The following is a 24050-nucleotide window of genomic DNA, read 5'->3' on the forward strand; positions in this document are numbered from 1 at the left end:
GAACCAATACACACAGTCAGTTAGGAAAGCAAAGGCTAGCTTTTTCAAACAGAAATTTGCATCCTGCAGCACTAATTCCAAGAAGTTTTGGGACACTGTAAAGTCCATGGGGAATAAGTGTACCTCCCATCTGCCCACTGCACTGAGACTAGGAAACACTTACACCACGGCTGGCCATGCTTTCCACCTGGCTACCCCAACCCCGGCCAACAGCTCTGCACCCCCCGCAGCAAATGCCACCCCCCCCCCCCCCCCCCCGCTTCTCCTTCACCCAAATCCAGACAGCTGATGTTCTGAAAGAGCTGCAAAACCTGGATCCCTAAAAATCAGCTGGGCTAGACAATCTGGACCCTCTCTTCCTAAAAGTATGCGCCGCCATTGTTGCAACCCCTATTACTAGTCTGTTCAACCTCTCTTTCGTATTCTCTGAAATTCCTTAAGTCTGGAAAGCGTCTGCGGTCATCCGCCTCTTCCCCTATGGGAAAAATGTATGGTGGAAAAACGACTGGCACCATTTCCTTGATTAGTGCTAGGTTGTAAGGGTATTATGACTCATACTGTGGTAGTCTATTGCGTTCCGATTCCAGTGCAGCTTAGTGTAAACAAGCATAACGGTAGGGTCGGTATCTTCTGGCAACTAGTTCCCCATTCCCAATTCCCCGGAGTGCCCGGTTAGGGTAAAGGAGTTTGAAGTGGCAATGGTCAGGACTATTCAGCAGGTCTCCTACACAGAGGCACGTGAAATAGTTGAAGGAGCGAGGGGAGCTGAAGATATGGTGATAGACACTTCATAGACTGTGGAGATTCAGTGTGTTGTTCAACAGTTGAGGGAAACTGATATGCTGATTGTGAAGAAGGTGGATTTCATGGTGTTTATTGCACGTGATTAATTGTACTGCACAAACAAATTAAAAGTCCAAGAAACTGGACATAATAGTATCTGCGGCTGAAAAGTTTTTGGGGTTTCCAGGACTTCACTGCCGAAACATTACAAAGAATACTATCCAAAGATCAAATCAAACTTTATTTGTCACCTGCACCGAATACAACATGTGTAGGCCTTACCGTGAAATGCTTACTTACAAGCCCTTAACCAACAGTGCAGTTCAAGAAAGAGTTAAGAAAAGATTTACCAAATAAATGTAAGTAAAAAATTATAAAAAGTAACACAATAAAATAACAATAACGAGGCTGTATACAAGGGGTACCGAGTCAATGTGCGGGGGTACAGGTTAGTCGAGGTCATTTGTACATGTAGGTAGGGGTGAAGTGACAATGCATAGATGTAAATTAAACTCAATGCAATGTAAATAATCCGGTGGCCATTTGATTAATTGTTCAGCTCTTCCTTGTCAGGCCCCAGAGCCTGTAGGGATGGGCGTTGGCAGTTGAGTCTGAATAAAGGAGTACATTGAGTTTTTTTGTTTATTTTTATTTTGTTAATTCTTTGGGCTGATATACAGCCAAAACAGTAGGTGGCGGCATGCACTTATAGCATTTGTTGGCGGACCGCAATAATATCAAAGAAGACCCCGTACAGTAGGTGGCGGCCAGACACCAATGGGTGTAGTCTGCCCTCAAACTTTAAAGAGGAAGTAGTTCCCCGATAACAAAGCCTCTTGGAATTTTGTATTTAGCTTGCTTGCTAACGAATGAGTACTAGAAGTTCAAGTCGAGTAAGCGTTGCCATATGACATAGCAATGGCATAGACTATATACATGTTAGGGATGTTTCTGTAGCTTGTAATTTTAGTTTTTAGATCAAATGTACGTTGCTGACAACACCAAGTGGCTCAAACATTGGCTGGCTAGCTAACTAACGAAATGTTCATATTTTAAGAGCTATTCGACCATTTACCTATATTGTTAATCTGACTCGGCTCTGATTCTTCATTTTGAACCCATTTAACGTTAGTTGAGTTTATCAAGCAGGTAAGTGTTTTGGTTTTAGCTCGCTAGCTAGCTATCAAGTCATCATTATCTAACGTTAGATGGCTAGCTAGCTAATAAATGCTACTGTGAAGCTAGCTAACGAAACGTTCTTTTTTATTTCGTGTAATCTTTCAGGTCTGCAAATTGTGTGTACCATTTGTTGATGGTTAAGCTAATGGCAGCATTATTTTGCTAGCTACACACCCATGCCCATTTTAACTTAGCTCAAGTTCACTTCTTACAATTGTTGACATCTGCCACAAATGTCATGACATGTCTTGAAATGAATCCTGCCGACTGCTCTCTTTAGACAAATTCTGCTGTGGCAACTTCGAGTGCAGTGTCTCAAACTCATTCTGTGGTGTTGGTACTGTTGGTGGCTGCCAAGTCATGCTGCATCTAAGTCATGATGTCATGCCATGGACAAACTAGAATGAATACAGTAACTGTTTTATCTTGCCAAACTTCTTAATCATACTATCGACTTGTCTCTTTCAACTGTTACACAGCAATTCAGCATCCTGGTCTACCCCTCTCCTGCTCCTCCTCTCCTTTCTTGTCCTGGTCCTGTGCGCTATGACCATGCGTGTGGATGCCAAAGTTGTTATGCTTGGAAAAGAGAGTGTGGGCAAGACCAGCCTTGTGGAGAGATGTGTTCACCACCGCTTTCTTGTCGGCCCCTACCAGAACGTGAGTATCAGTTGATTGCCTAGGGTGGTGTGTGGGACGCTCTCTGCTTTTGTGTGAAGACTCGTTCTCAAAATTGTACTTGCTACATATTTTTCTTGCAATCTTTCTTTCTTCGATAGACTATTGGGGCTGCATTCGTTGCCAAACCAATCCAGGTGGGAGACAAGGTGGTTACACTAGGGATATGGGTGAGTGAGGATGACTGCTGGCATCCTTTATAAAATGGAAAAAAGATTTGCATGAGTCTTTATATTCTGTAGGGAGTTGGGTAATAATGAAATTAATAAATCCATTGTAGCCCAATATGAGGTAGCTACAGGCTATGTGTGGATAGACTATAAGTGATTCCTTCTCTGCAACCCAGGACACGGCTGGATCAGAGCGCTACGAGGCTATGAGTAGAATCTACTACAGAGGAGCCAGGGCTGCCATTGTCTGCTATGGTAAGTTCTTATCCCCTTGGAATGACACTATCAATATCACTCTATGTTTTGTTTTGCTACTATGGTGTTTAGTGATGGGGGGGAATTTATAGTTACATATTGAAATGTTATTTTTGGACTATATTATTATTGGTATTTGACTCCAAGTATCGATACTATAGGTAGCATTAGGTAGCGGTAGTCGTCTGTACCTGCTCCAAAACTTCTCCTTTCATCCGATAGCTTGTTCTACATCTTCTTTTTAAATAGTGAGAACCTGTTTTCAGCACTTATTTACCTGACTGATAAAAACAAATTTTCGCATGCTCTCTTGTCTCGCTGCAACAGACATACACTGAGTATACCAAACATTAGGAACACCTTTCTAATATTGAGTTGAGGCCCCTGTTTTGCCCTCAGAACAGCCTCAATTCGTCAGGGCATGAACTCATCAAGGTGTCAAGCGTTCCACAGGGATGCTGGCCCATGTTTACTCCAAGCTTCCCACAGCTGTGTCAAGTTGGCTGGATGTCCTTTGGGTGGTGGACCATTCTTGATACACATGGGAAACTTTTGAGTGTGAAAAACCCAGCAGCGTTGCATTTCCTGACACAATCCGGTGCGCCTGGCACCTACTACCACACCTCATTCAAAGGCACTTCAATATTTTGTCTTGCCCATTCACCCTCTGAATGGCACACGTACACAATCAATGTCTGTTGTCTCCAGGTTTAAAAATCCTTCTTTAACCTGTCTCCTCCCCTTCATTTACATTGATTTTCAAGTGGATTTAACAAGTGACATCGATAAGGGATCATCGCTTTCACCTGGATTCACCTGGTCAGTCTGTCATGGAAAGAGCAGGTGTTCTTTATGTTTTGTATACTCAGTGTCGAGCAATATGTTTGGAACATCAAATCACAGTAAAATTGCATTATCGAATCGCAATACATATAGAATCGTTAGTCACTATACATATCATATTGGCACCAAAGTATCATGATATCCCTGGCAAGCACTAATGGCTTCGTTATATCCTAAATGTTTAATTGTAGAAATTGTTGTTGAGTGCAATGGATGTTTCTGCATATATGAGTGTCCTCCACTCTTATTTCCCTCATTGGGGGATTTTTTAACAGTTTGGAAAATAGCCAATGAGGCATTTCCCCAGTTGATGACTCATTTTAAGTGTCTTTTCTTTTTGTTGTTTTATCTGGTTCTGTTTTTAGTGTTGTTTTTATGGGCTGATTTACATTGCAATAGTACTATTACTACTATGAAATCTTCTAGGTCAAATACACTTTCATAACTGTGGAAACATAAAACTTAACCAAAACATTGTATGTTGTCATTCACCTTAATTTGTGACTTTCTCCTGTAGATTTGACGGACACCAGCAGTTTCCAGCGAGCTAGATTCTGGGTGAAGGAGCTGCAAAACTGTGACGAGGTTACAGACTCTTTCATAAAAACTCAACTCACTTGCCAATGGGAATTGCATGATGGGTATTGTCATATACAGTGCATTTGGAAAGTATTCAGACGCCTTGACTTTTAAATGTTTTTATTTTTTTTTAGGTTACAGATTTATTCTGGATTACATAATTTTTTACCCCTCATTAATCTACATACAATACCCCATAATGACACAGCAAAAACAGGTTTTTAGAAATGTTCAAATTTATAAAAAATATAAAGATGCCTTATTTAAATGAGTATTCCGATCCTTTGCTATGAGACTTGAAATTGAGCACAGGTGCATCATGTTTCCATTGATCATCCTTGAAATGTTTCTACAACTTGATTGGAGTCCACCTGTGGTAAATTTAATTTATTGGACATGATTTGGAAAGGCACACACCTGTCTATAAGTTGACAGTGCATGTCAGAGCAATAACCAAGCCATGAGGTCAAAGGAATTGTCTGTAGAGCTCCGAGACAGGATTGTGTCGAGGCACAGATCTGAGGAAGGGTACCAAAAAATGTCTGCAGCGTTGAAGGTCCCCAAGAATACAGTGGCCTCCATCATTCTTAAATGGAAGAAGTTTGGAACCACCAAGACTCTTCCTTGTGCTGGCTGCCTGTCCAAACTGAGCAATCGGGAGAAGGGCCTTGGTCAGGGAGATGTCCGAGAGCCTGATGGTTACTCTGACAGAGCTCCAGAGTTCCTCTGTGGAGATGGGAGAACCTTCCAGAAGGACAACCATCTCTGCAGCACTCCACAAATCAGGCCTTTATAGTAGAGTGGCCAGACGGAAGCCACTCCTCAGTAAAAGGCACACTCCAAGTGGGCACCTAAAGGATTCTCAGACCATGAGAAACAAAATTCTCTGGTTTGATGAAACCAAAATTGAACCCTTTGGCCTGAATGCCAAGCATCACGTCTAGAAGAAACCTGGCAGCATCCCTACATTGAAGCATGGCGGTGGTAGCATCATGGTGTGGGGATGTTTTGCAGGGACTGGGAGACTAGTCAGGATCGAGAGAAAGATGAACGGAACGAAGTACAGAGAGATCCTTGATGAAAACCTGCCCAGGACCTCAGACTGGGGCGAAGGCTCACCTTCCAACAGGACAACAACCCTAAGCACACAGCCAAGACAACGCAGTAGTGGCTTCAGGACAAGTCTCTAAATGTCCTTGAGGGGCCCAGCCAGAGCCCAGACATGAACCCAATCGAACATCTCAGGAGAGACTTGAAAATAGCTATGCAACCACGCTCCCCATCCAACCAGACAGAGCTTGAGAGGATCTGCAGAGAAGAATGGGAGAAACTCCCCAAATACAGGTGTGCCAAGCTTGTAGCGTCATACCCAAGAAGACTTGAGGCTGTAATCGCTGTCAAAGGTGCTTCAACAAACTACTGAGTTAAAGGGTCTCAATACTTATGTAAATGCGATATTTGTATTTTTAATACATTTCCCAATTTATAAAAACCAGTTTTTTCTTTGTCCTTGTGGGGTATTGTGTGTAGATGTAAGGGGGGGGGGGGGTAATTTAATCAATTTTAGAGTAAGGCTGTAACGTAACAAAATGTGGGAAAAGTCAAGGGGTCTGAATACTTTACTAATGCTCTGTACTAGTTTATTAGGTACACCGTCTAGTACCAGGTTGGATGTGGCTTGCAATGCCAGGGTTGTGGGTTCGATTCCCACGGGGGACCAGTACGGGAAAAAAGTATGTATGCGCTCTACCCTAAGTCGCTCTGTATAAGTGCGTCTGCTAAATGACTAAAATGTAAATGTAGAACTGCCTAAATTCTTTAGTGCATTCTACAAGGTGTCGGAAGCATTCCAGAGGGATGTTGGTCCACGCTGACGCGATGGCATCTAGCAGTTGCTGCAGATTGGAGGGCAGTACATTCATGTGGTGAACAGCCCGTTCCATCTCATCCCAAAGACGCTGGGTTGAGGTCTGGGGACTGACCAGGCCACTCAAGTAAACTGAACTTGCTGTCATGTTCCAGGCAATGTTTTTTCACTCCTCAATTGTCCAGTGTTGGTGATCGAGTGCCCACTGGTGCCGCTTCTTCTTGTTCATAGTGATAAGAGTGGAACCCGGTGTGGTCGTCTGCTGCAATAGCCCATCGGTGAAAAGGATTGACGAGTTTTGCATTCCGAGATGCCGTTCTGCACACCACTGTTGTACTGCACCGTTATTTGCCTGTTTGTGGCCCTCCTGTTGGCTCGCAGGTGGTCCCCCCCCCCCCCCAAGTTTTCTGTTGGAGATAAACTGTAAAAACACCAGGAAATCAGCTCCAAGCTATTTTAGTTTGGGAAATCTGTTCCCAAGTACTTCTATGCATACTGGAGCCCATATACAAATGTAAGAAAGGTTTGAAATTATTGTTTTAGTTAAATATTATATCTATTTGGGATTCTTGCGGTCAATTTGCAGTCTACAAATGATTTGTAATTATGTTCCGGCCACCCAACCATCCCCTCAAGAAAAAATCAGCACGCAGCTGAATTTAGTTGATGATCCCTGGCGTACACAATTCTTGCCGTTCTCCTTCGACCTCTCTCATCAACGAGCTGTTTTCGCCCACAGGATTGACACTCACTGGCTGTTTGTTGCACCATTCTCGGTAAACCTTAGACACTGTTGTGTGTGAAAATCCCAGGAGGGCGGCCGTGTCTTAGATACCTGATCTGGCGCGCCTGGCACCGACAATCATACCACGCTCGAAGTCGCTTAGGTCACTCGTTTTGCCCATTCTAACGTTCAATCTAACAGTAACCAAATTCCTCAATGCCTGTCTGCCTGCTTTATATAGGAAGTCAAGGCCACGTAACTCACTGTCTTTAGGAGCGATCTGTTTCCATGAATGAGATGGTGTACCTAATAAACTGTCCTGTGAGAGTATGTTATCCTATGTATGTAACTGCCCACAATGACACAGATTAGTTTTTTTCCTATGATCTCAATTGAAGCACTGCAAGATATACCTGTGTGGCACAAAGATTGACCTGATTGAGAGTGACCGGGGCCTGCGGCAAGTAGACTACCATGACGTTCAGGACTTTGCTGACGGTAAATTGCTAATGATAATCATCACTAACTCCCACTTAATGTAGTCTGAGTGTTTGACCTGACATCCTCTTGATTAGTATAAGGACTGGCTGTTTTAAAGGGGCTCATGTTTAGATTCTTTTCCATTCTCATCTACAGAGATTGGGGCTAAGCATTTTGAAACATCCAGTAAAACAGGAAACAACGTGGGTAAGTGACATCTCATGGTCAGTTAATTTCAAATATAGTGTAACCTTATTTATAACCCATTCTCATAAGACAACATTTCCCAAAATGCAGATGTAGACTCATACTGTTTTTTAACCACATTCCAGATGAACTGTTCCAAAAGGTTGCAGAGGACTACAACAGCATCTCCTTTCAATTCTTGACCGGTGAGACTTTGGCTCCAATAGCTTAGCTGTCAGTGCACATTTTGTCTGCAATGGTAGTGTTACCATCAATTTAATCTCCACTGTAGTGAATTAATGCATTCTTAAATGGGTCTGGTTGACAATTCTCTGCGTTCTCTTTACAGAAGAGACCGGTATTGACTTGGGTCAGAAGAAGGACTCTTATTTCTATTCCTGCTGCCACAGTTAAGCCTTTACTGGATGGACAGCAATCACTTGCCGTAAAACCAACCTGGAAATGCAGGATGGATGCTACATATCCCACCTGGAGCATGTCCATTTAAAACAGAGAAAGAAAGAGAGGAGTCCAAACAGTAGCGTTGCTGGGGTTTTTTGGTAGCTTTTTTTCAGTTGTCCCATAGAAGATTACATGTACACTGCATTTAAAGGAGTCCTCACAATAGTTGGACGCGACCCCTCTCCCATGACAAAGGACCTGCCAAGGGCGATATCTGAATGAAGCATATGAGGAAATAGCACCTCAACCCCACTAAAAAAAACAAAAAAAACATTGGTTTCCTCAGTGTCTATCAACCCACCTTATTTAAATGAATTATTCTCATGACACAAATGGCCTTCATCACTCAGTCAAATGCCTTGAGTGAGTGCTTCTTAATGACTTGATTTGAATAAGCATTCTGTGAACACTTTTTTCATTGTCTATTCTTCATGGTGAAATGTACTTGCCAAACTATGTACCTACACATTTATTGTCATCTAATATGTCTTTCTTTGCGTCATAAGTTCTGATACAGTTGAAAGTATGGAATGCAACTAGAAAGATTGCATCAACACAGGAAAAAGCTTGTGGGTAAATGTAATATGATAGTTATGTCGCCATGGCTAAAAGTACAAGATATAAGCTATATGTGGTCCTCTGTAAGTCAGTTGGTAGAGCATGGCGCTTACACCGCCAGGGTTGAGGGTTTGATTCCCTGGGCCACCCATATGTAAAATATATGAATGCCTTACTGTAAGTCACTTTGGATAAAACTGTCTGCTAAATGGCTTATTTATATATATATATATATATATATATATATATATATATATATATACACACGCTCAAAGAAACCCTACATACAGCTATGTTTAACTAATGTTCAATGTAATCTCCATCAAGTCACTATTTCAATGTTACGGACGCCTCACCGTGGCCGACCATTGTCGTTACTCCACACACAATGGGAAGTTGCAATTTTCTATGAATGTATTGTTACTGTTTACACTTTTGAAGAAACCTTTGACCTTTTGAGACAGTCTAACCAATGGCAGATTTTTACTTGATTTTACCAATGTGTGTGAAAATGTAGCTTAGTTAGATCTATTATTGCATTTGAGTACAAAGATAATTCAAAGAGAATTCTGAAACCTCTCAAGGGTTTATCTCAGTCCCACTGAAGTTGTGCATGTAGGGTACTAGTAGTAAGCAGCAGCAATGGGCCCACAGGCATGAATCACATATCCATCAAGTGTACATACACTTCATCAAACGTATTATTGCTTACACACACACACACACAGCACCTTCTATGGTGCCACTCCCCACGGACACAGACCTGGTGCCTGAGAAAGAGGACTAGTTCACATAGCTCATTTTTATGAATGGTTTACAGGACTGTTATTACAAGGGGCACAAAGCAAGAGGTTGTTTGCAGTCCCACGTCTATCTGAGGCCTTGTAGATATTATAACATGCATATAGTCCCAACACTATTACAGGTCCACAGAGAGTCGGCTGATATGATCATTCATTGTGTGGGCTGTTTTGTAGCATGTTGTAAATTGAAAAAATAAAGACTAGATTTCTGCAAGTCTGTCTGTTAGTGTGTGTCTGTGACACCTACACTACATTAGCCTGGTCAACCAGACTGACTACTGCACTCACCATTGTTTTCCTTCACTTTATCGTACAGTATGTGAAGTGAAACAGTGGTTAGCAATGTGGTCAGTTTAGTTATTAACAAGGCTTATAGTAAGTACACTGAGCTATGGATGTGTTGAAGCCAGTTGCTATATCACAAGCATCTCTATAGTGGATTATGGTAACAAATCTACCCCTGCTCAATGCAATTGTGAACTGTTATTACAGTAATATGCCTACGAACTTGATTATTCAGTCGGGAAAGGTAACAATCAAACCTCTGGCCCAAATCAAAATGCCAAAAACAGAGTTGAAGAAAAACAGATGTAATTGCAACTTACATTTTTTTCTTTATTATGTACAAAGGACTCCAGCACATTTCAATATCCTCACAAGGCAGCAGGATATTATTGAACTCTTCAACAGTTACAATTTCAACAGATGAATTACACAAGGCTTAATAAGGCAGAGAGGGAAGAGAGTCAGAAGCTAAGAAGCATGATGGCAACAACAACAAAAACAGCAGTAGAAAAACAATGTCCAGCTTTGTTACATACGTAGGTATGAATAAAAACATTTATACAGCCTCCCAACTCTTCCTTTGTGCCACATCCATGAACCCTCCAAAGAGGAGGGAGGGGTAACTGACAATGTAGAAACAGAATATATTAAAGCAAAAAGATATACAGCTCATTATCATATCAAGTCCCAAAGGTACTGTAGTGATAGCTGAGCCTTCAATCTCCCGACTCTTCTGATTCCCAGCTCATGTCGTGACCAGAAATGATCCTCGACCTCCTCATACTGTATGCTTTCATAGCCTACTATTATCTGTTTGATGACTGTGATACTGTTACATCAATATAAAGTGTTAATTAACCAGGTCTGTTGACAGCAACTCAACCGTAAACAACAAATATGTATCAAAGTTGAAGTGATCCTGTTTGTGGGAATGGTTGATGACAAAGCTGAGACCAGAGAGCACATGATATCCACTGGCTCTAGACTCATTATTAGCTCTTGTTTTTTTTAATCATTCATCATATATAGCTTTCATATACAAAATGTATATACATATTATATAAGATTTTGGAAGGACAGGCTAGGCCAATCTAAAATGTACAAATACTCTTCCAACAGATCAGTTCAAATCTATCTGTGTTGTTAAAATTCGTAGGCGGTTTAGTGCTATAAATATGTTCAAGTCAGATAAATATCTACTATGGCCATGACGATGGGTGCCTGTATCTGTATATCGGAACAACAGCAGGGGGCACCATGGCAGCCTTTACAGTACAGTATATGGACAAGAAGGGACCCTTGGAACCGTTTTTCAAATTTTTCAAGTCTTTAAAAACAGGTTGGTTTTCTATTAAAATATAAGAAATTGCACATATCTTTTCATGGGCCTCATCTAAAACTAAGCCAGTTAAGTTTTAATACATAAAGGCTGCTAGAGATACTTCGACATGACTAAAGTGACAAAATTGGGAGACATTAAGCAGTAAAAATAGAGCGTATTGTGCAGATTTGGAGTAAAGGTGTGTTATAAGCTTCAGAAATGTAAACACAACATTCCCATAATTGGAAAGTGGCAAATCCACTTCATTCTGTTCTCTGGCCCTCTAGAATCAACTTCACATCCCTTCATTCACAACAACCCCAACACTGATTGACTCAATTGGAAAGGCATAAGCAGAGAAGAAAAACTGACACAACAAAGACAGTGATGTAGAGACAAGCTTCAAGAGGGAGAAAACACATAGCTGAGATAAATACATACTGTAGTGAAAGCATTTTAGCAGGGGAGTGGACCAGTGTACTTTTTAGTGCTAAACTAATGGCAAGGAGTATAGCCTAGCAAACAGAAAGTATGGATTATATAAAGTGACATACAGCAATGTCACTACTAGAAGTCAGTCCCATCTTCATTTGTGCGTTATAAAAGTCAATATAAATATGTCATAGAGAATATAATACACACAAGTGAGCTAGCTGTCGTCAAGGTTACATCAAGTAGCTTACTCAACTGCTGAGTACACTCTGGCACTTTCACATTGAAGGTTCAGTTTGAAGGGAAAGCTAGACCATGTAAGGAAGCTTCCCACTGGGAAAAAACTGCTTGAATCAATGTTGTTTCCACGTCATTTCAACCCCAAAAATTAAATGTGATGACGTTGAATCAATGTGGAAAACTGATTGGATTATCAAAAAGTCATCAACGTAAGGGAATTTCATATTTCTTTTCACCCAATTTTTAACCTAAACACAATGACATGATGACATTTTTGGTTGATTTCACATTGAATTTAGGTTAGTTGACCACTCAATCAGATTTCAGTTGTGTTCAAAGACCTACAGTACAACCAACCGCACCCCAAACAGATATCAGTACAGAGGAGCTATCGGCAATGCAATGCCAGGGTTAGGGGAGAACGCAAAGTGCTGTCATGGATGAGGATATAGGGGTGGCAGGGTAGCCTAGTGGTCAGAGCGTTGGGCTAGTAACCGAAAGGTTGCAAGTTCAAATCACCGAGCTGACAAGGTACAAATCTGTTGTTCTGCCACTGAACAAGGCTGTAATTGAAAATAAGAATTTGTTCTTAACTGACTTGCCTAGTTAAATAAAAAATAGGCATGTTCAGTGTCACCTTGATTTACTAACTAAGTCATTTGATTTCATGTGTATTGTCTAGGTGTCTGTATCATTTGGTGTGGTAAGGCAGAGACGATAGGTATGGATATAGACTGTACACCAATGACTGATTGTGTGACTAATCATTTCCATTGCTGATGCACTAATTTCACAGCATTACTCATTTGTGCCATGTAGGAGAGTTGCAGGCCCATCTAACACACCATAGGCTACTTTCTCATGAGGGGATTTCTGCTCCTCCTCTCTTCAGTCTCCCCTTTGATAAAGGTGAAGCTTCAGATACATTAGTTGCCGTGTTCTCCAAGATGAGGTGCAGAAATGTAAACATGTTATTAAAACCACAAACCAACAACTATGACAACGAACAAAGAAGAGATTCAAATGGACCTATCTATATGACTAGATTTACCATCATACTCATTGTGCCCTTAGGCACAGATCTAGGATCAGTATACCTATCACAAACCCTAACTGGGACTATTAGGGGGAAAATTGACCATAAATCAGTGTCCAGGGGAAACTCCCTCCTACTCCATTTCGACACTCCAGCTCCAGGCCACATTGTTTCATCCTGCTATTTCTCAGGGGTCTGTCTGAACAAGGCGGTATTCAAATTCAAAGATCTATAAATCATCTGTACATGGATCCTTATATACAAAGATGAGTGAATCTACATGATGCTGAGCACAGTCCCACCCTCAAGAACAAGCAGGTAGCCCTTCTCCTCCCCCATGAATGATTAGCCAGGATGCAGAGTTGTTGAAAAAGGACATTGGTCTTTACTCCTCTTCTTCCTCACCCTCCTCTTCTTCTCCCTCTCCCTCTTCTTCTTCCTCCTCCTCTTGATCTTTCAACTTTAAGCCTTCCATCTCTCCATCCTCCAACTCTCCCTCAACCCTCTCTCCATCCCCCTCTTCATCACCAAAAGGATACTCAATTTCTTCCTTCTCTTCTCCATAGGAAGAGATGGGTGAGTATTGGGGAAGGAATAGGTGAGAGCTATCGAGGGCCTCCGAGCTGGGTAGAGGGGTGCTGATGGGGCCAGAGAAGGGGCCAGAGATGGGGCAAGAGATGGGGAGAGGGGGGAAAGACTCAGGGCCAGGGCTAGGTTGGGGGTCCCCTGTCCCCCTTGTAGTAGCAGCAGCACCAGCCACAGCAGCAGCAGGAGGGGGTACAATACTAGCCCCCGGGCCTGTTGAGAGAGCCCCAGTGTCGGGTAGGTACTCCCTGATCTCCCCTGGCTCCAGGGGGTCTGGTCCACAGGGGTCGTGTTCGCTGCAGGACAGCCGTCCGTCCAGCTTGGAGATGAAGAGCATGCCGTCGCGGTGCAGTGTGCAGTAAGAGCTGGGACACATCTCACAGAAGGAGGCTGCCTCCTTACCACACAGGTCACACTGGTGCCACGGGCACTCCCACCGACCTGCAGCACAGAAAAGGCAGTCAGACACAGTATATCAGACAGAAGCAGTCAGACACAGCCCTGCATCAACAGCAACAGAGAAGTAATCAGCACACTGAGACTGCTAACCAGTGATCTGACAGACATCAAACAGTGAAAATGCACGCAATACGTCATGTATATAATTCTCCAATCACACAAACCTACAGTAACAGCGAGGAAATAGAACAAACCACTACAAGCTATGATAACAACTCAATAATTTCCTCTGACAGGAACCTAACTGGGTCACTGACCTGCAGGCCTCTTGGTGAGGTTGAGACAGTCTGCGTGGTAGACCTTGGGACAGCCTGGTCTCTTACAGGACACAATCTGTCCCCCGTCCCCACAACTGAAACACTCGTCCTCCCTCTCCTTGGTCACCTCCATCTTGTTCTTCCGTTTAGCCTGGACCTTTTTCTTCAGCTTGCGGCCCTTGTCGTCTGCTGGAGGGTTGTTCTGGGGAAGGATGAAGAGTCAGGCTGTTAATAGAGACACAGACACCCAAACTGATGATGCCCTGTCAATCAAATATCTCATTCCCCTTGACATTACTAATATTTTGACTACTGCATCAAGTGCCCTTGGATTTGTGGAAAGACATTTTAAAATAGCAATCAATATTGTTTCTACTATCTCATGTATCTTATTCATTCTGTGGATCATGTCATCAAACCCAATAACAACATCTCATTCCAGTGTCTCCTCTCACCTTTGGCCGGACTCCTAGGAAGCCGCTGCAGTTTGGAGCTCCACATTTACACACAGTCTTCCCGTTGGCCAGACACTCCAGATTGTAGTTGAACGTCAGCTCTGTGCCTGGAGTCAGGCAGAATGACCCATAGAGGACAGATATAAACCAGTATACACAACAAGTGATGCAGAGATGGACATGAACTGCTAATGGATTTACCTATATATTTACCTTATAATAGATTAGTACTGTAAATATACTGCCTATGGACTACTCTGTCCTGGTAAATATTATGCAACTTCCTTTTCTTCTTTAACTGGTTTAATGCTACTCTTATATTTCTCCTGCTAATGCCTATGTAATGAAAAGTGTTGCCAAAAGTCAAAGCTTTAACATAGCACAAACTCCTCATGCCAAATCTCCGCTCACCTGCAGGGATGTCTATGAGAGCGAAGAGCCCCACACGTGTATCTCCATTCACTGTCCACTTCTGGGTCTCACAGTTGGGCTGGCAGCTGTGGTTCATGAACCGTGCCTGGTTCCCCTTCGGACCAGCGTCGATGATCCGATCCTGACAAACACACCGAAATTAACAACACTGTTCAATCATCAAGTTTGTTTGGGTGTCTTTGTATTACCATGCCAAGCAGATGCAATTTTCTGAGGTGAAATATAGAAAACCAAGAGAATCCTCTTAAAACAAGAAACCAAGAATGGTCAATAGTAGTGATAATAACTAATAACAACCAATAGTATTAAAGATGCAATATGCAGAAATCGCTCCACCATTTTCTGGTGGCAAAAATCGAATAGTTTGCCTAATTTCAGTTTATGTGGCAAAACAAGCAGTCATTGTGTAGAAAATCATTGTACCATCTAAACCGCTGTGAAATATATTTTCCATAACCAAAAATATTGTATTTTCAGCTATTTGAAGAATAACACACAAATTATTATATTTTTCTTGTCTATATTGAACACATCATTTAAACATTGTAGGTTGGAAAAAGTATGTGAACCCCTAGGTTAATGACCCCTCCAAAAGCAAACTGGAGTCAAGAGTCAGCTAACCTGGAGTACAATCATTGAGACGAAATTGGAGATGTTGGTTAGAGCTGCCCTGCCCTATAAAAAAGACTCACAAAATTTGAGATTGCTATTCACAAGAAGCATTGCCTGATGTGAACTATGCCTCGAACAAAAGAGATCTCAGAAGACGCAATATTAAGAATTGTTGACTTGCATAAAGCTGGAAAGGGTTACAAAGGTATCTCTAAAAGCCTTGATGTTCATCAGTCCAAGGTAAGACAAATTGTCTATAAATGGAGAAAGTTCAGCACTGTTGCTACTCCCTAGGAGTGGTCGTCCTGCAAAGATGACTGCAAGAGCACAGCGCAGAATTCTCAGTGAGGTTAAGAATAATCCTAGAGTGTCAGCTAAAGGCTTAAAGAAATCTCTGGAACATGCTAATATCTCTGTTGACAAGTCTACGATACATAAAACACTAAACAAGAATGGTGTTGATGGGAGGACACCACGGAAGAAGCCACTGCTGCCCAAAAAAAACATTGCTGCACGTCTGAAGTTCGCAAAAGAGCATCTGGATGTTCCACAGCACTTCTGGCAAAATATTCTGTGGACAGATGAAACTAAAGTTGAGTTGTTTGGAAGGAACACACAACACTATGTGTGGAGAGAAAAAAAGGCACAACACACCAACATCAAAACCTCATCCCAACTGTAAAGTATGGTGGAGGGAGCATCATGGTTTGGAGCTGCTTTGCTGCCTCAGGGCCTGGACAGCTTGCTATCATCGACGGAAAAATGAATTCCCAAGTTTAAGACATTTTGCAGGAGAATGTTAGGCTATCTGTCTGCCAAATGAAGCTCAACAGAAGTTGGTTGATGCAACAGGTCAACGACCCAAAACACAGAAGTAAATCAACAACAGAATGGCTTTAACAGAAGAAAATATGCCTTCTGGAGTGGCCCAGTCAGAGTAAAATACATGTGTTATCAATATTTATTTCCAGTCAATGTCAATAGAAATCAGTTTCAGTTAGAGATATGTTTTTTGCATTGGATGCGTCTCAATCTACCGCATCCCACTAGCGGTTCGGGGGGGGGGGGGGCACTGTGACAACAATTTTGGACCCCCTTGCGGCCCCCCCTAAATGTGGAGTATGAAATAATTTTTACATAACTCATTTTTGCTATCGTTCTTTTTTTACATCTGTTATTAGACAGTGGCAACGATGATTATGAACATGGTCTTTTGCCTGCTAATGCCTGCAATGCAGTGAAGAAAACGATATGACAACAATAACGTCTAATGTAAATGGCCCCTCTAACAGTACAACTGGCCCCAGCTTGGTCCCCCCAGTTGAAATGGTCTACAACCGTCACTGCCGCATCCGCCAATGTCAAACTTCCGCATCTGCGGTGAAAGGTGACAGAGCTAGAGCGGTGTTTATCAGACAATGAGACATCCCGAAGAGGCGCGACAGCGCCTCTTCAACCTCAGGAGGCTGAAGAAATTTGGCTTGTCACCCAAAACCCTGACAAACTTTTACAGATGCAAAATTGAGAGCATCCTGTTGTGCTGTATTACAGCCTGGTACGGCAACTGCACTGCCCTCAACCGCAAGGCTCTCCAGAGGGTGGTGCGGTTCCGGCAACGCATCATCGGGGGCAAACTACCTGCCCTCCATGACACCTACACCACCCGATGTCACAAGAAGGCCAAAAAGATCATTAAGGACAACAACCACCCGAGCCACTGCCTGTTCACCCCGCTATCATCCAGAAGACGAGGTCAGTACAGGTGCATCAAAGCGGCGACCGAGAGACTGAAAAACAGCTTCTATCTCAAGGCCATCAGACTGCTAAACAGCAAAGAATAAATGGATCACTAGTCACTTTAAACAATGCCACTTTAAATAATGTCATATCTTACATTACTCATATCACATGTATATACTGTATTTTTTACCATCTATTGCACCTTGCCTATGCCGCACGGCCATCGCTCATCCATATACTTATATGTACATATTCTCATTAAACCCCTTTAGATTTGTGTGTATTAGGTAGTTTTTGGGGAATTGTTAGATTACTTGTTAGATACTACTGCACTGTCGGAACTAGGAGCACAAACATTTCGCTACACTCGCATTAACATCTGCTAAACATGTGTATGTGACCAATAAAATTGGATTTGATCTTTCTTATATCTCTTAGATATGGGAAAGACACTTCAGAACAAACTTCCTTTAGATTTCTGTTGTTCCATGTAGTAAATCTGTTATTCAATGCGTTTGTATGGGCTAATAGCAGTAAGGCCAAAACATTTTTTCATCAAATAATTTTTTTATATATATTTTGTGATACCTCAAGGCGTCTTAAAATTCTAAATCAAATAGCTAAATGATCCTTGGCATAACCTTCTTCAAATAATTCCATATAATGTAGTTTAGTAGGACCCCCCCCTCTCCTCCCCCGGCTTAGACAGGGCTATGCTGTGCTTCTCCACCCATATAGTCTAGTCTATATGCTATTTAATTGAGACCACACATACAGGCACACTTGATTTCACACGCCCAACAAAAGAGAAGATATGTAGGCTACTGAAACTAATCAATCAGCAATAATTAGGGTATTAGAGTTTGTGAATATTGCAACAGAGGTGCCTTTAATACAATAGATGGCAAATAGCCTACAAAACAAAGACAACCGTTTTTAAATAATCTGGCATATATTTGATAACTGGGCAATTTGCAGGCAGACACAAATAAATGTGTTTTCAATATTTATTTCCAGTCAATGTCGGAGCCAAAACTTTTTTCATTGATCCCCAATCCTTAGGTAAAGCTGTACAGTGCAATATGAATGTCAATACACACAACAGGCTGACTGGGGAGGTGATTTCACACAGTCACAGTCCCGTGATAAGAGCTACAACGCTAATATTTGCGTAAACTCTTCACAGTTGTGTTCTGTGGGTGTCACCGAGTAGACTGATACCCCATTTAATTGCTTCACATTCCAACCTTGTTTAACATTATCTAGTCTAAATATGGCATGATTCCACCAATTGTAACCTTCTGCATCACTTTCAAAGAGGTACTTTTATTTTGAAGGCAAACCACAAATTTCACTATTGTGCCTAATCCTTATTGTGGCTGGCTTCAAAACACATAACTCGGTCCGGTTGAGCCTCACTAGCCAGATGAAGCTAGCTGGCTGCCTATAACGTTAGCTTCGGGCAACAAGGTTAAGTTATTGGCTAGCTATTTATTTTCATGAACTGAAGTTCAATTTCAATAGGTGGACAACAAGTGGTTACCTAGCTAATACTTACTCACAAGGATACCTAAATCATTGCTAAGAATAATGAAAATGACTGCAGTTTCTACTGGTCATTGTTTTCAGGCTGGTTGTATTGGTGCTAGCTAGGTACCAAGCTAAAGCTAACTAGCTACCCCTGAAGTAGAGGTCAAACAAATAATGCCTTATTACCAACGCAGTATTGTAAACACGTCGTTCGTGGCCGGTGTGTGCTTGTTTACAGACTTTTTTGTTCAGCTTTGACAGTGCTACTGTAAGTAGTGGGGGCATTTGGCTTGCACGTACAAATTCAGCACACACAACATTCTATAATAGAATTGTGTTATTTGACGTATATCTTTTTTGACACGCAAAAACCCAAACGGCGTTCCATAGTATGCTGACATCACCAGGTGGTAAATTAGTTAATAGACCAATAAGAAAGATAGTGCCAAACCTCTCTGCCAACAGCTTCCCCTCTACACTCAAAACACTCCCAGACAGTCCCAGAAAAATTCTTGCTTGAGAAATTGCCCTTTGCTAAGAAGCTATTTTTGTTTGCTTTTGACCATTTTAATTGAAAACAATCACAGTAAGGTACTAAATTGTTACCCAGAAATGATTTGATATTGAGATAAAAACAGCTGCATTAGACCTTTAAGTCCTGACTCCTGAACCCTACCTTGTCCAGAGTCAGCATGTAGAAGTTACAGATGTCGTTATCCTGGGCGTGTTTGATCCTGGCCCGACACTCCTCCTCATCGATCACCTCTCCTACGTACTCATTCACAAACTCCCCCTGAGAACACACAACCATGACAGTCAGCAGGAGAGATACGGTGGAACACTCATTCTAATACTAATCATCAGGTGTGAAAGTAAGGCGGTACAGACCAGTACGGCGTCCCGGCAAAATAAATTGCGGGGGTACACTGTGCTGGTAAAACGTGAGCCTATCACAATTAATACAACATGCCCAAAAAACGATGCATGTCAGCCGCAAGAAAAATTAGCGAATTGACTGTATACGCTCCAAATTGCGTTGTGGTTCGAGGAGAAAACTTACATTTTGTCAAGGCAGAGATGAGTGGCCGAGACCAAGGCGCGCGTGGACAACAGTGGATGCATCAATTCAGGCTACAAGCGTAGGCCTAATGACAATCGCAGAATGACATTACAATACATGTACTGTAGGTGTTTTGTAACAGATGTCTCTTTCCATTCATTACATTTCAGGTGCACAGTGCACTGTTGGGGTTTGGATGCTGAAATTACAAATGTTTCAAGTTTCAATGTGCGCGGGTAGCCTACAGGAGCACCTTTGTTAAGTGATTGTTTGACAATCAGATGAAAAAAATCATGATTGCTTGCGTTTATGCCACATTAAAATGGATAGGGGGCGTGTCCATAAGGCTAAGGGAAACTAAGTTTTCCCTAAAGTAAATGTAATTAAATTGACAACATTATATAACCTAATTAGCTTACTCTTGTCTATACAGAAATACATTCAATTATTCAACATAGGCTACTACAACAGAAAGCATGATTTGGCCACAGAGGATCATTAACTTCTTAAAAATAAAAGCTGTGGATTGTTTTAAATTGCATTGCCTACAATCGGAAGGGCCCGCAATCTGGGCAGCGCGCACTGCAAATACCAAATAGATTGTTGAGTTGCGACTGTCAGTAAAAAGCAGAGAGACCCAGCCAGGCATATCGCAATATTTAAAATACAATTGCATAAAAGCTGTTTGGAAAGCAAATGGCTATTGCTGTAAAGAGATAACAATGAAAAGACACCAATCTGTCTTTTAATTATCAAAATTCTTAACTTAATTGATCGAACAGAAGCCTATCTTATTGGCACCAGCGGAGAACATCCGCCATATCCCTGGTGAGTGTGCATATTCACTGTCATTATCATTGGGTCAGTGTTACTTTTGTTTGTTTTTGGACAATAATTTCCTCCTCCAGATTAGATGGATGTCGTAGGCCGATTATATGAATCAGACAACATTGTTTTTATTGATCTGTTTGTCAGTGTCAGCAGAGTAGGCTACCCTGTAATTTCTGTTGTATACTTGGGGGGTCCCGTACCGGTAAGAAATTAAATCTATGATTTCTTGAACAGCCAAAAGATTGTGTACATTTTCTAGAAAAAAAGTCTGCTGGGACTGAAATCTGTCGGGATTAAAGAAGAATCAAAGTACCCTTTCAATTCCATAGCTTTTTGAAAAGAGTTTTAGCCCCAGGGGATACAGTTTCATGGCAGCACATTGATCTCTACTTAATTTACTCTATAGTTGACATGTATTACCTTCTTGATGTCGTGGGCACAGCGGAGGCCCCAGCCTCGTGCCAGCGTCCTGAAGATCTCCACCTGGCTGTACTGGCGCTTGGTGAAGGCCTGGTTAAGGCAGCACTCCCCTGCTGGGCACACTTGGGGGTGGCACTCATACATCAGCATGCGGTTGATACACTCAGAGTCTATGCCACAAGGGTTCTCGTCCGATGCCTTGCAGTTACAGCGTGGGATCTCTGATAGGTCGGCCGTAATGAACTGCACCTTCCCGATTGGCCTATTCATCTGAGGGGTAGGAGAGTGATGTCAGAGGAATTAAGATGTCAAGGGGATGTTCTAATACTCCTACAGCCCAAAACTTAAACTTCATATATACATTTTGTGTGGCAAGAGGTGTGGCAGTTGAGGTACCTTGATGTGTCTGTATGGAGGGGGTTTCTTGTCATTCCTCCTGTCCTCCTGAAGCTGTCTCAGTTCTTTCTCTGCCTGCAGTTTCAGAAACCTGCTAGCAGCTTCCTCCAAAGCTGGGAAAGATTAACATTAAGTCAACAACAATCTTTTTAACTTTGCTTTGTGGAAAGTAACTATTTTTGCGTGGGAACAAATAGTTACTTCGGAGGCGACTACAACTATTTGAATACAGATCCCCCAAAATTACTACTTTTAAAACTATCTGAATACAGAGCTCAGAAAATTACTACTTTACAAAACTATTTAAATACAGATCTCAGAAATGTACTACTTTTGTAAACTATTTGAATACAGATCTGAGAAAGCAACTACTTAAAAATATATATTTTAATACAGATCTCAGGAAGTGACAACTTTTCTTAAACTATTGGATTGGCTGCCTTCAACTAATGGCAGGGCTGTATCGGGAAGTGTATGTTGAAAATAGAATGAATAGAGCACACACAATCTCCTATACTATTCCAATCTGTCTGACAGTCATATTTGATTTACACAATACATTTCTATCTGAACATTTTGCAAATATCCATTCTCCTGAATGTCCATTGCCCCAGGTGTAAATAATCAACTCAAACCTGTTAACCAATTCTATTTTGTACAGATAAGTATGAATAAGTTGGGACGCTCAACTACTGTATGACTCTTTCAACATGCCACTGAAAAGGTTGAAAGCTGCAATTCATTTTATGATACCTGAAAATACTGGCTTGGCATCTGAGGGTAAGTGTTCTTGTTTCAAACACACACTATAACATCTTTAAAGGAATAGTTTACCCAGAATCAGGGGCGCAACTTTGGTTTTAGAAGTGGGGGGACATAATTATTATAATACATTTTTTAAATTCGGATAAACACTCCAAACTGCCTACCGACCGCTCGGAGGCATCCGCATGGTCTTAACTTCTTGGTGACAGGGGGCAGTATTCAGAAATTCAGATGAAAAACGTGCCCAAATTAAACTGCCTGCTTCTCGGGCCCAGAAGGTAGGATATGCATATTATTAGTAGATTTGGATAGGAAACACGCAGACGTTTCTAAAACTGTTTGAATGATGTCTGTGAGTATAACAGAACTCATATGGCAGGCAAAAACCTGAGAAAAAATCCAACCAGGATGTGACTTGTAGTTTTTCTATCTAATCCCTATTCAAACTACAGTGTCTGTGGGGTCATTTTGCACTTCCTAAGGCTTCCATTGGCTGTCAACAGCCTTTAGAAAGTTGTTTCATCCTTCTACTGTTACTGGGCAGAGAATAGGAGCTCAGTCAATCAGTTGACTGCCTGGGACCAGTGAGTTGTTTACTGCGTGGGCACACTGGCGCGCCGCTCCTTCTTTTTCCTCTGTAATGAATACGCTATTGTCCGGTTGGAATATTATCAAAGTTTTATGTTAAAAAGACCCTAAGGATTGATTGTAAACATCGTTTGACATGTTTCTACGAACAGTAATGGAACTATTTTACTTTTTTGTCTCTGGTTTTGCGCTCGCGCGTTATGCCTTTGGATTAGTGATCTGAACGCGCAAACAGGTATTTGGACATAAATATGGAGTATTTCGAACAAAAATAACATTTCTTGTGGAAGTGGGAGTCCTGGGAGTGCATTCCGACGTAGATCAGCAAAGGTAAGGTAAGATTTATAATACTCATTCTGAGTTTAGTTGACTCCAGAACATGGCGGGTAACTGTATAGCTTACTTTGATGGCTGAGCTCTGTACTCAGAATATTGAAAAATGTGCTTTCGCCGTAAAGCTATTTTAAAATCTGACACAGCGGTTGCATTAAGGAGAAGTGTATCTATAATTCTTTCAATAACTGTTGCAAATTTTATCACCATTTATGATGAGTATTTTTGTAAATTGATGTGCTCATTCACCGGACGTTTTGGTGGGAATACATTTTCTGAACATCACGCGCCAATGTAAAATGGGGTTTATGGATATAAATATGAACTTTATCGAACAAAACATACATGTATTTTGTAACATTGAGTCCTGGGAGTGTCATCTGATGAAGATCATCAAAGGTTAGTGATTCATTTTAGCTGTATTTCTGGTTTTTGTGACACCTCTCCGTGTTTGGAAAATGGCTGTGTGGTTTTGCATGTTTAGGGGCTGTCCTAACATAATCTAATGTTATGCTTTTGCCGTAAAGCCTTTTTGAAATCGGACACTGTGGTTGGATTAAGGAGCATCTTATCTTTAAAATGATGTATAATACTTGTGTGTTTGAGAAATTTGAATTATGAGATATTTGTTGTTTTGAATTTGCCACCCTGCTATTTCACTGGCTGTTGATAGTGTGTACCGCGGGTGGCTAGCGTCCCACATGTT

At 41.6% G+C, this 24050-nt stretch overlaps 2 protein-coding genes across 7 annotated transcripts in view; one reads left to right on the plus strand and one right to left on the minus strand.

Moving 5' to 3' along the window:
• Positions 1 to 1575: 1575 nt before the first annotated feature.
• LOC115154281 (ras-related protein Rab-24) lies at positions 1576 to 9784 on the plus strand. The gene is made up of 9 exons (XM_029700344.1): positions 1576 to 1932; positions 2442 to 2622; positions 2742 to 2810; positions 2987 to 3065; positions 4426 to 4493; positions 7477 to 7576; positions 7715 to 7765; positions 7891 to 7950; positions 8094 to 9784. The coding sequence occupies exons 2-9, from the start codon at positions 2509 to 2511 to the stop codon at positions 8156 to 8158; spliced, it is 606 nt and encodes a 201-aa protein (XP_029556204.1). The 5' UTR covers positions 1576 to 1932; positions 2442 to 2508; the 3' UTR covers positions 8159 to 9784.
• Positions 9785 to 10158: 374 nt separating this feature from the next.
• LOC115154280 (histone-lysine N-methyltransferase, H3 lysine-36 and H4 lysine-20 specific) overlaps positions 10159 to 24050 on the minus strand; it is a 58316-nt gene continuing 44424 nt past the window's right edge. For all 6 annotated transcript variants that reach the window (XM_029700340.1, XM_029700339.1, XM_029700338.1 and 3 more), the window contains 7 exons: positions 21659 to 21771; positions 21263 to 21532; positions 19628 to 19744; positions 15049 to 15190; positions 14638 to 14744; positions 14183 to 14384; positions 10159 to 13907 (listed from right to left, as the gene is read on the minus strand). In XM_029700340.1, the coding sequence (XP_029556200.1) occupies positions 13267 to 13907; positions 14183 to 14384; positions 14638 to 14744; positions 15049 to 15190; positions 19628 to 19744; positions 21263 to 21532; positions 21659 to 21771 (1592 nt within the window). In that variant the 3' untranslated portion in view covers positions 10159 to 13266. The remainder of the gene's footprint in view (positions 13908 to 14182; positions 14385 to 14637; positions 14745 to 15048; positions 15191 to 19627; positions 19745 to 21262; positions 21533 to 21658; positions 21772 to 24050) is intronic.

Source organism: Salmo trutta, chromosome 19 (genome assembly GCF_901001165.1).
Source record: "Salmo trutta chromosome 19, fSalTru1.1, whole genome shotgun sequence".
Classification (NCBI taxonomy): Eukaryota; Metazoa; Chordata; class Actinopteri; order Salmoniformes; family Salmonidae; genus Salmo; species Salmo trutta.

What these genes read in the sequence shown, in the direction of transcription:
- LOC115154281 (XM_029700344.1), top strand. Translation starts at nt 2,509, where the DNA reads ATGACCATGCGTGTGGATGCCAAAGTTGTTATGCTTGGAAAAGAGAGT. An exon ending in AGCTGCAAAACTGTGACGAG is followed by an intron (nt 4,494 to 7,476) that starts GTTACAGACTCT and finishes TCTCAATTGAAG; the next exon opens with CACTGCAAGATATACCTGTG. An exon ending in CGTTCAGGACTTTGCTGACG is followed by an intron (nt 7,577 to 7,714) that starts GTAAATTGCTAA and finishes TCTCATCTACAG; the next exon opens with AGATTGGGGCTAAGCATTTT.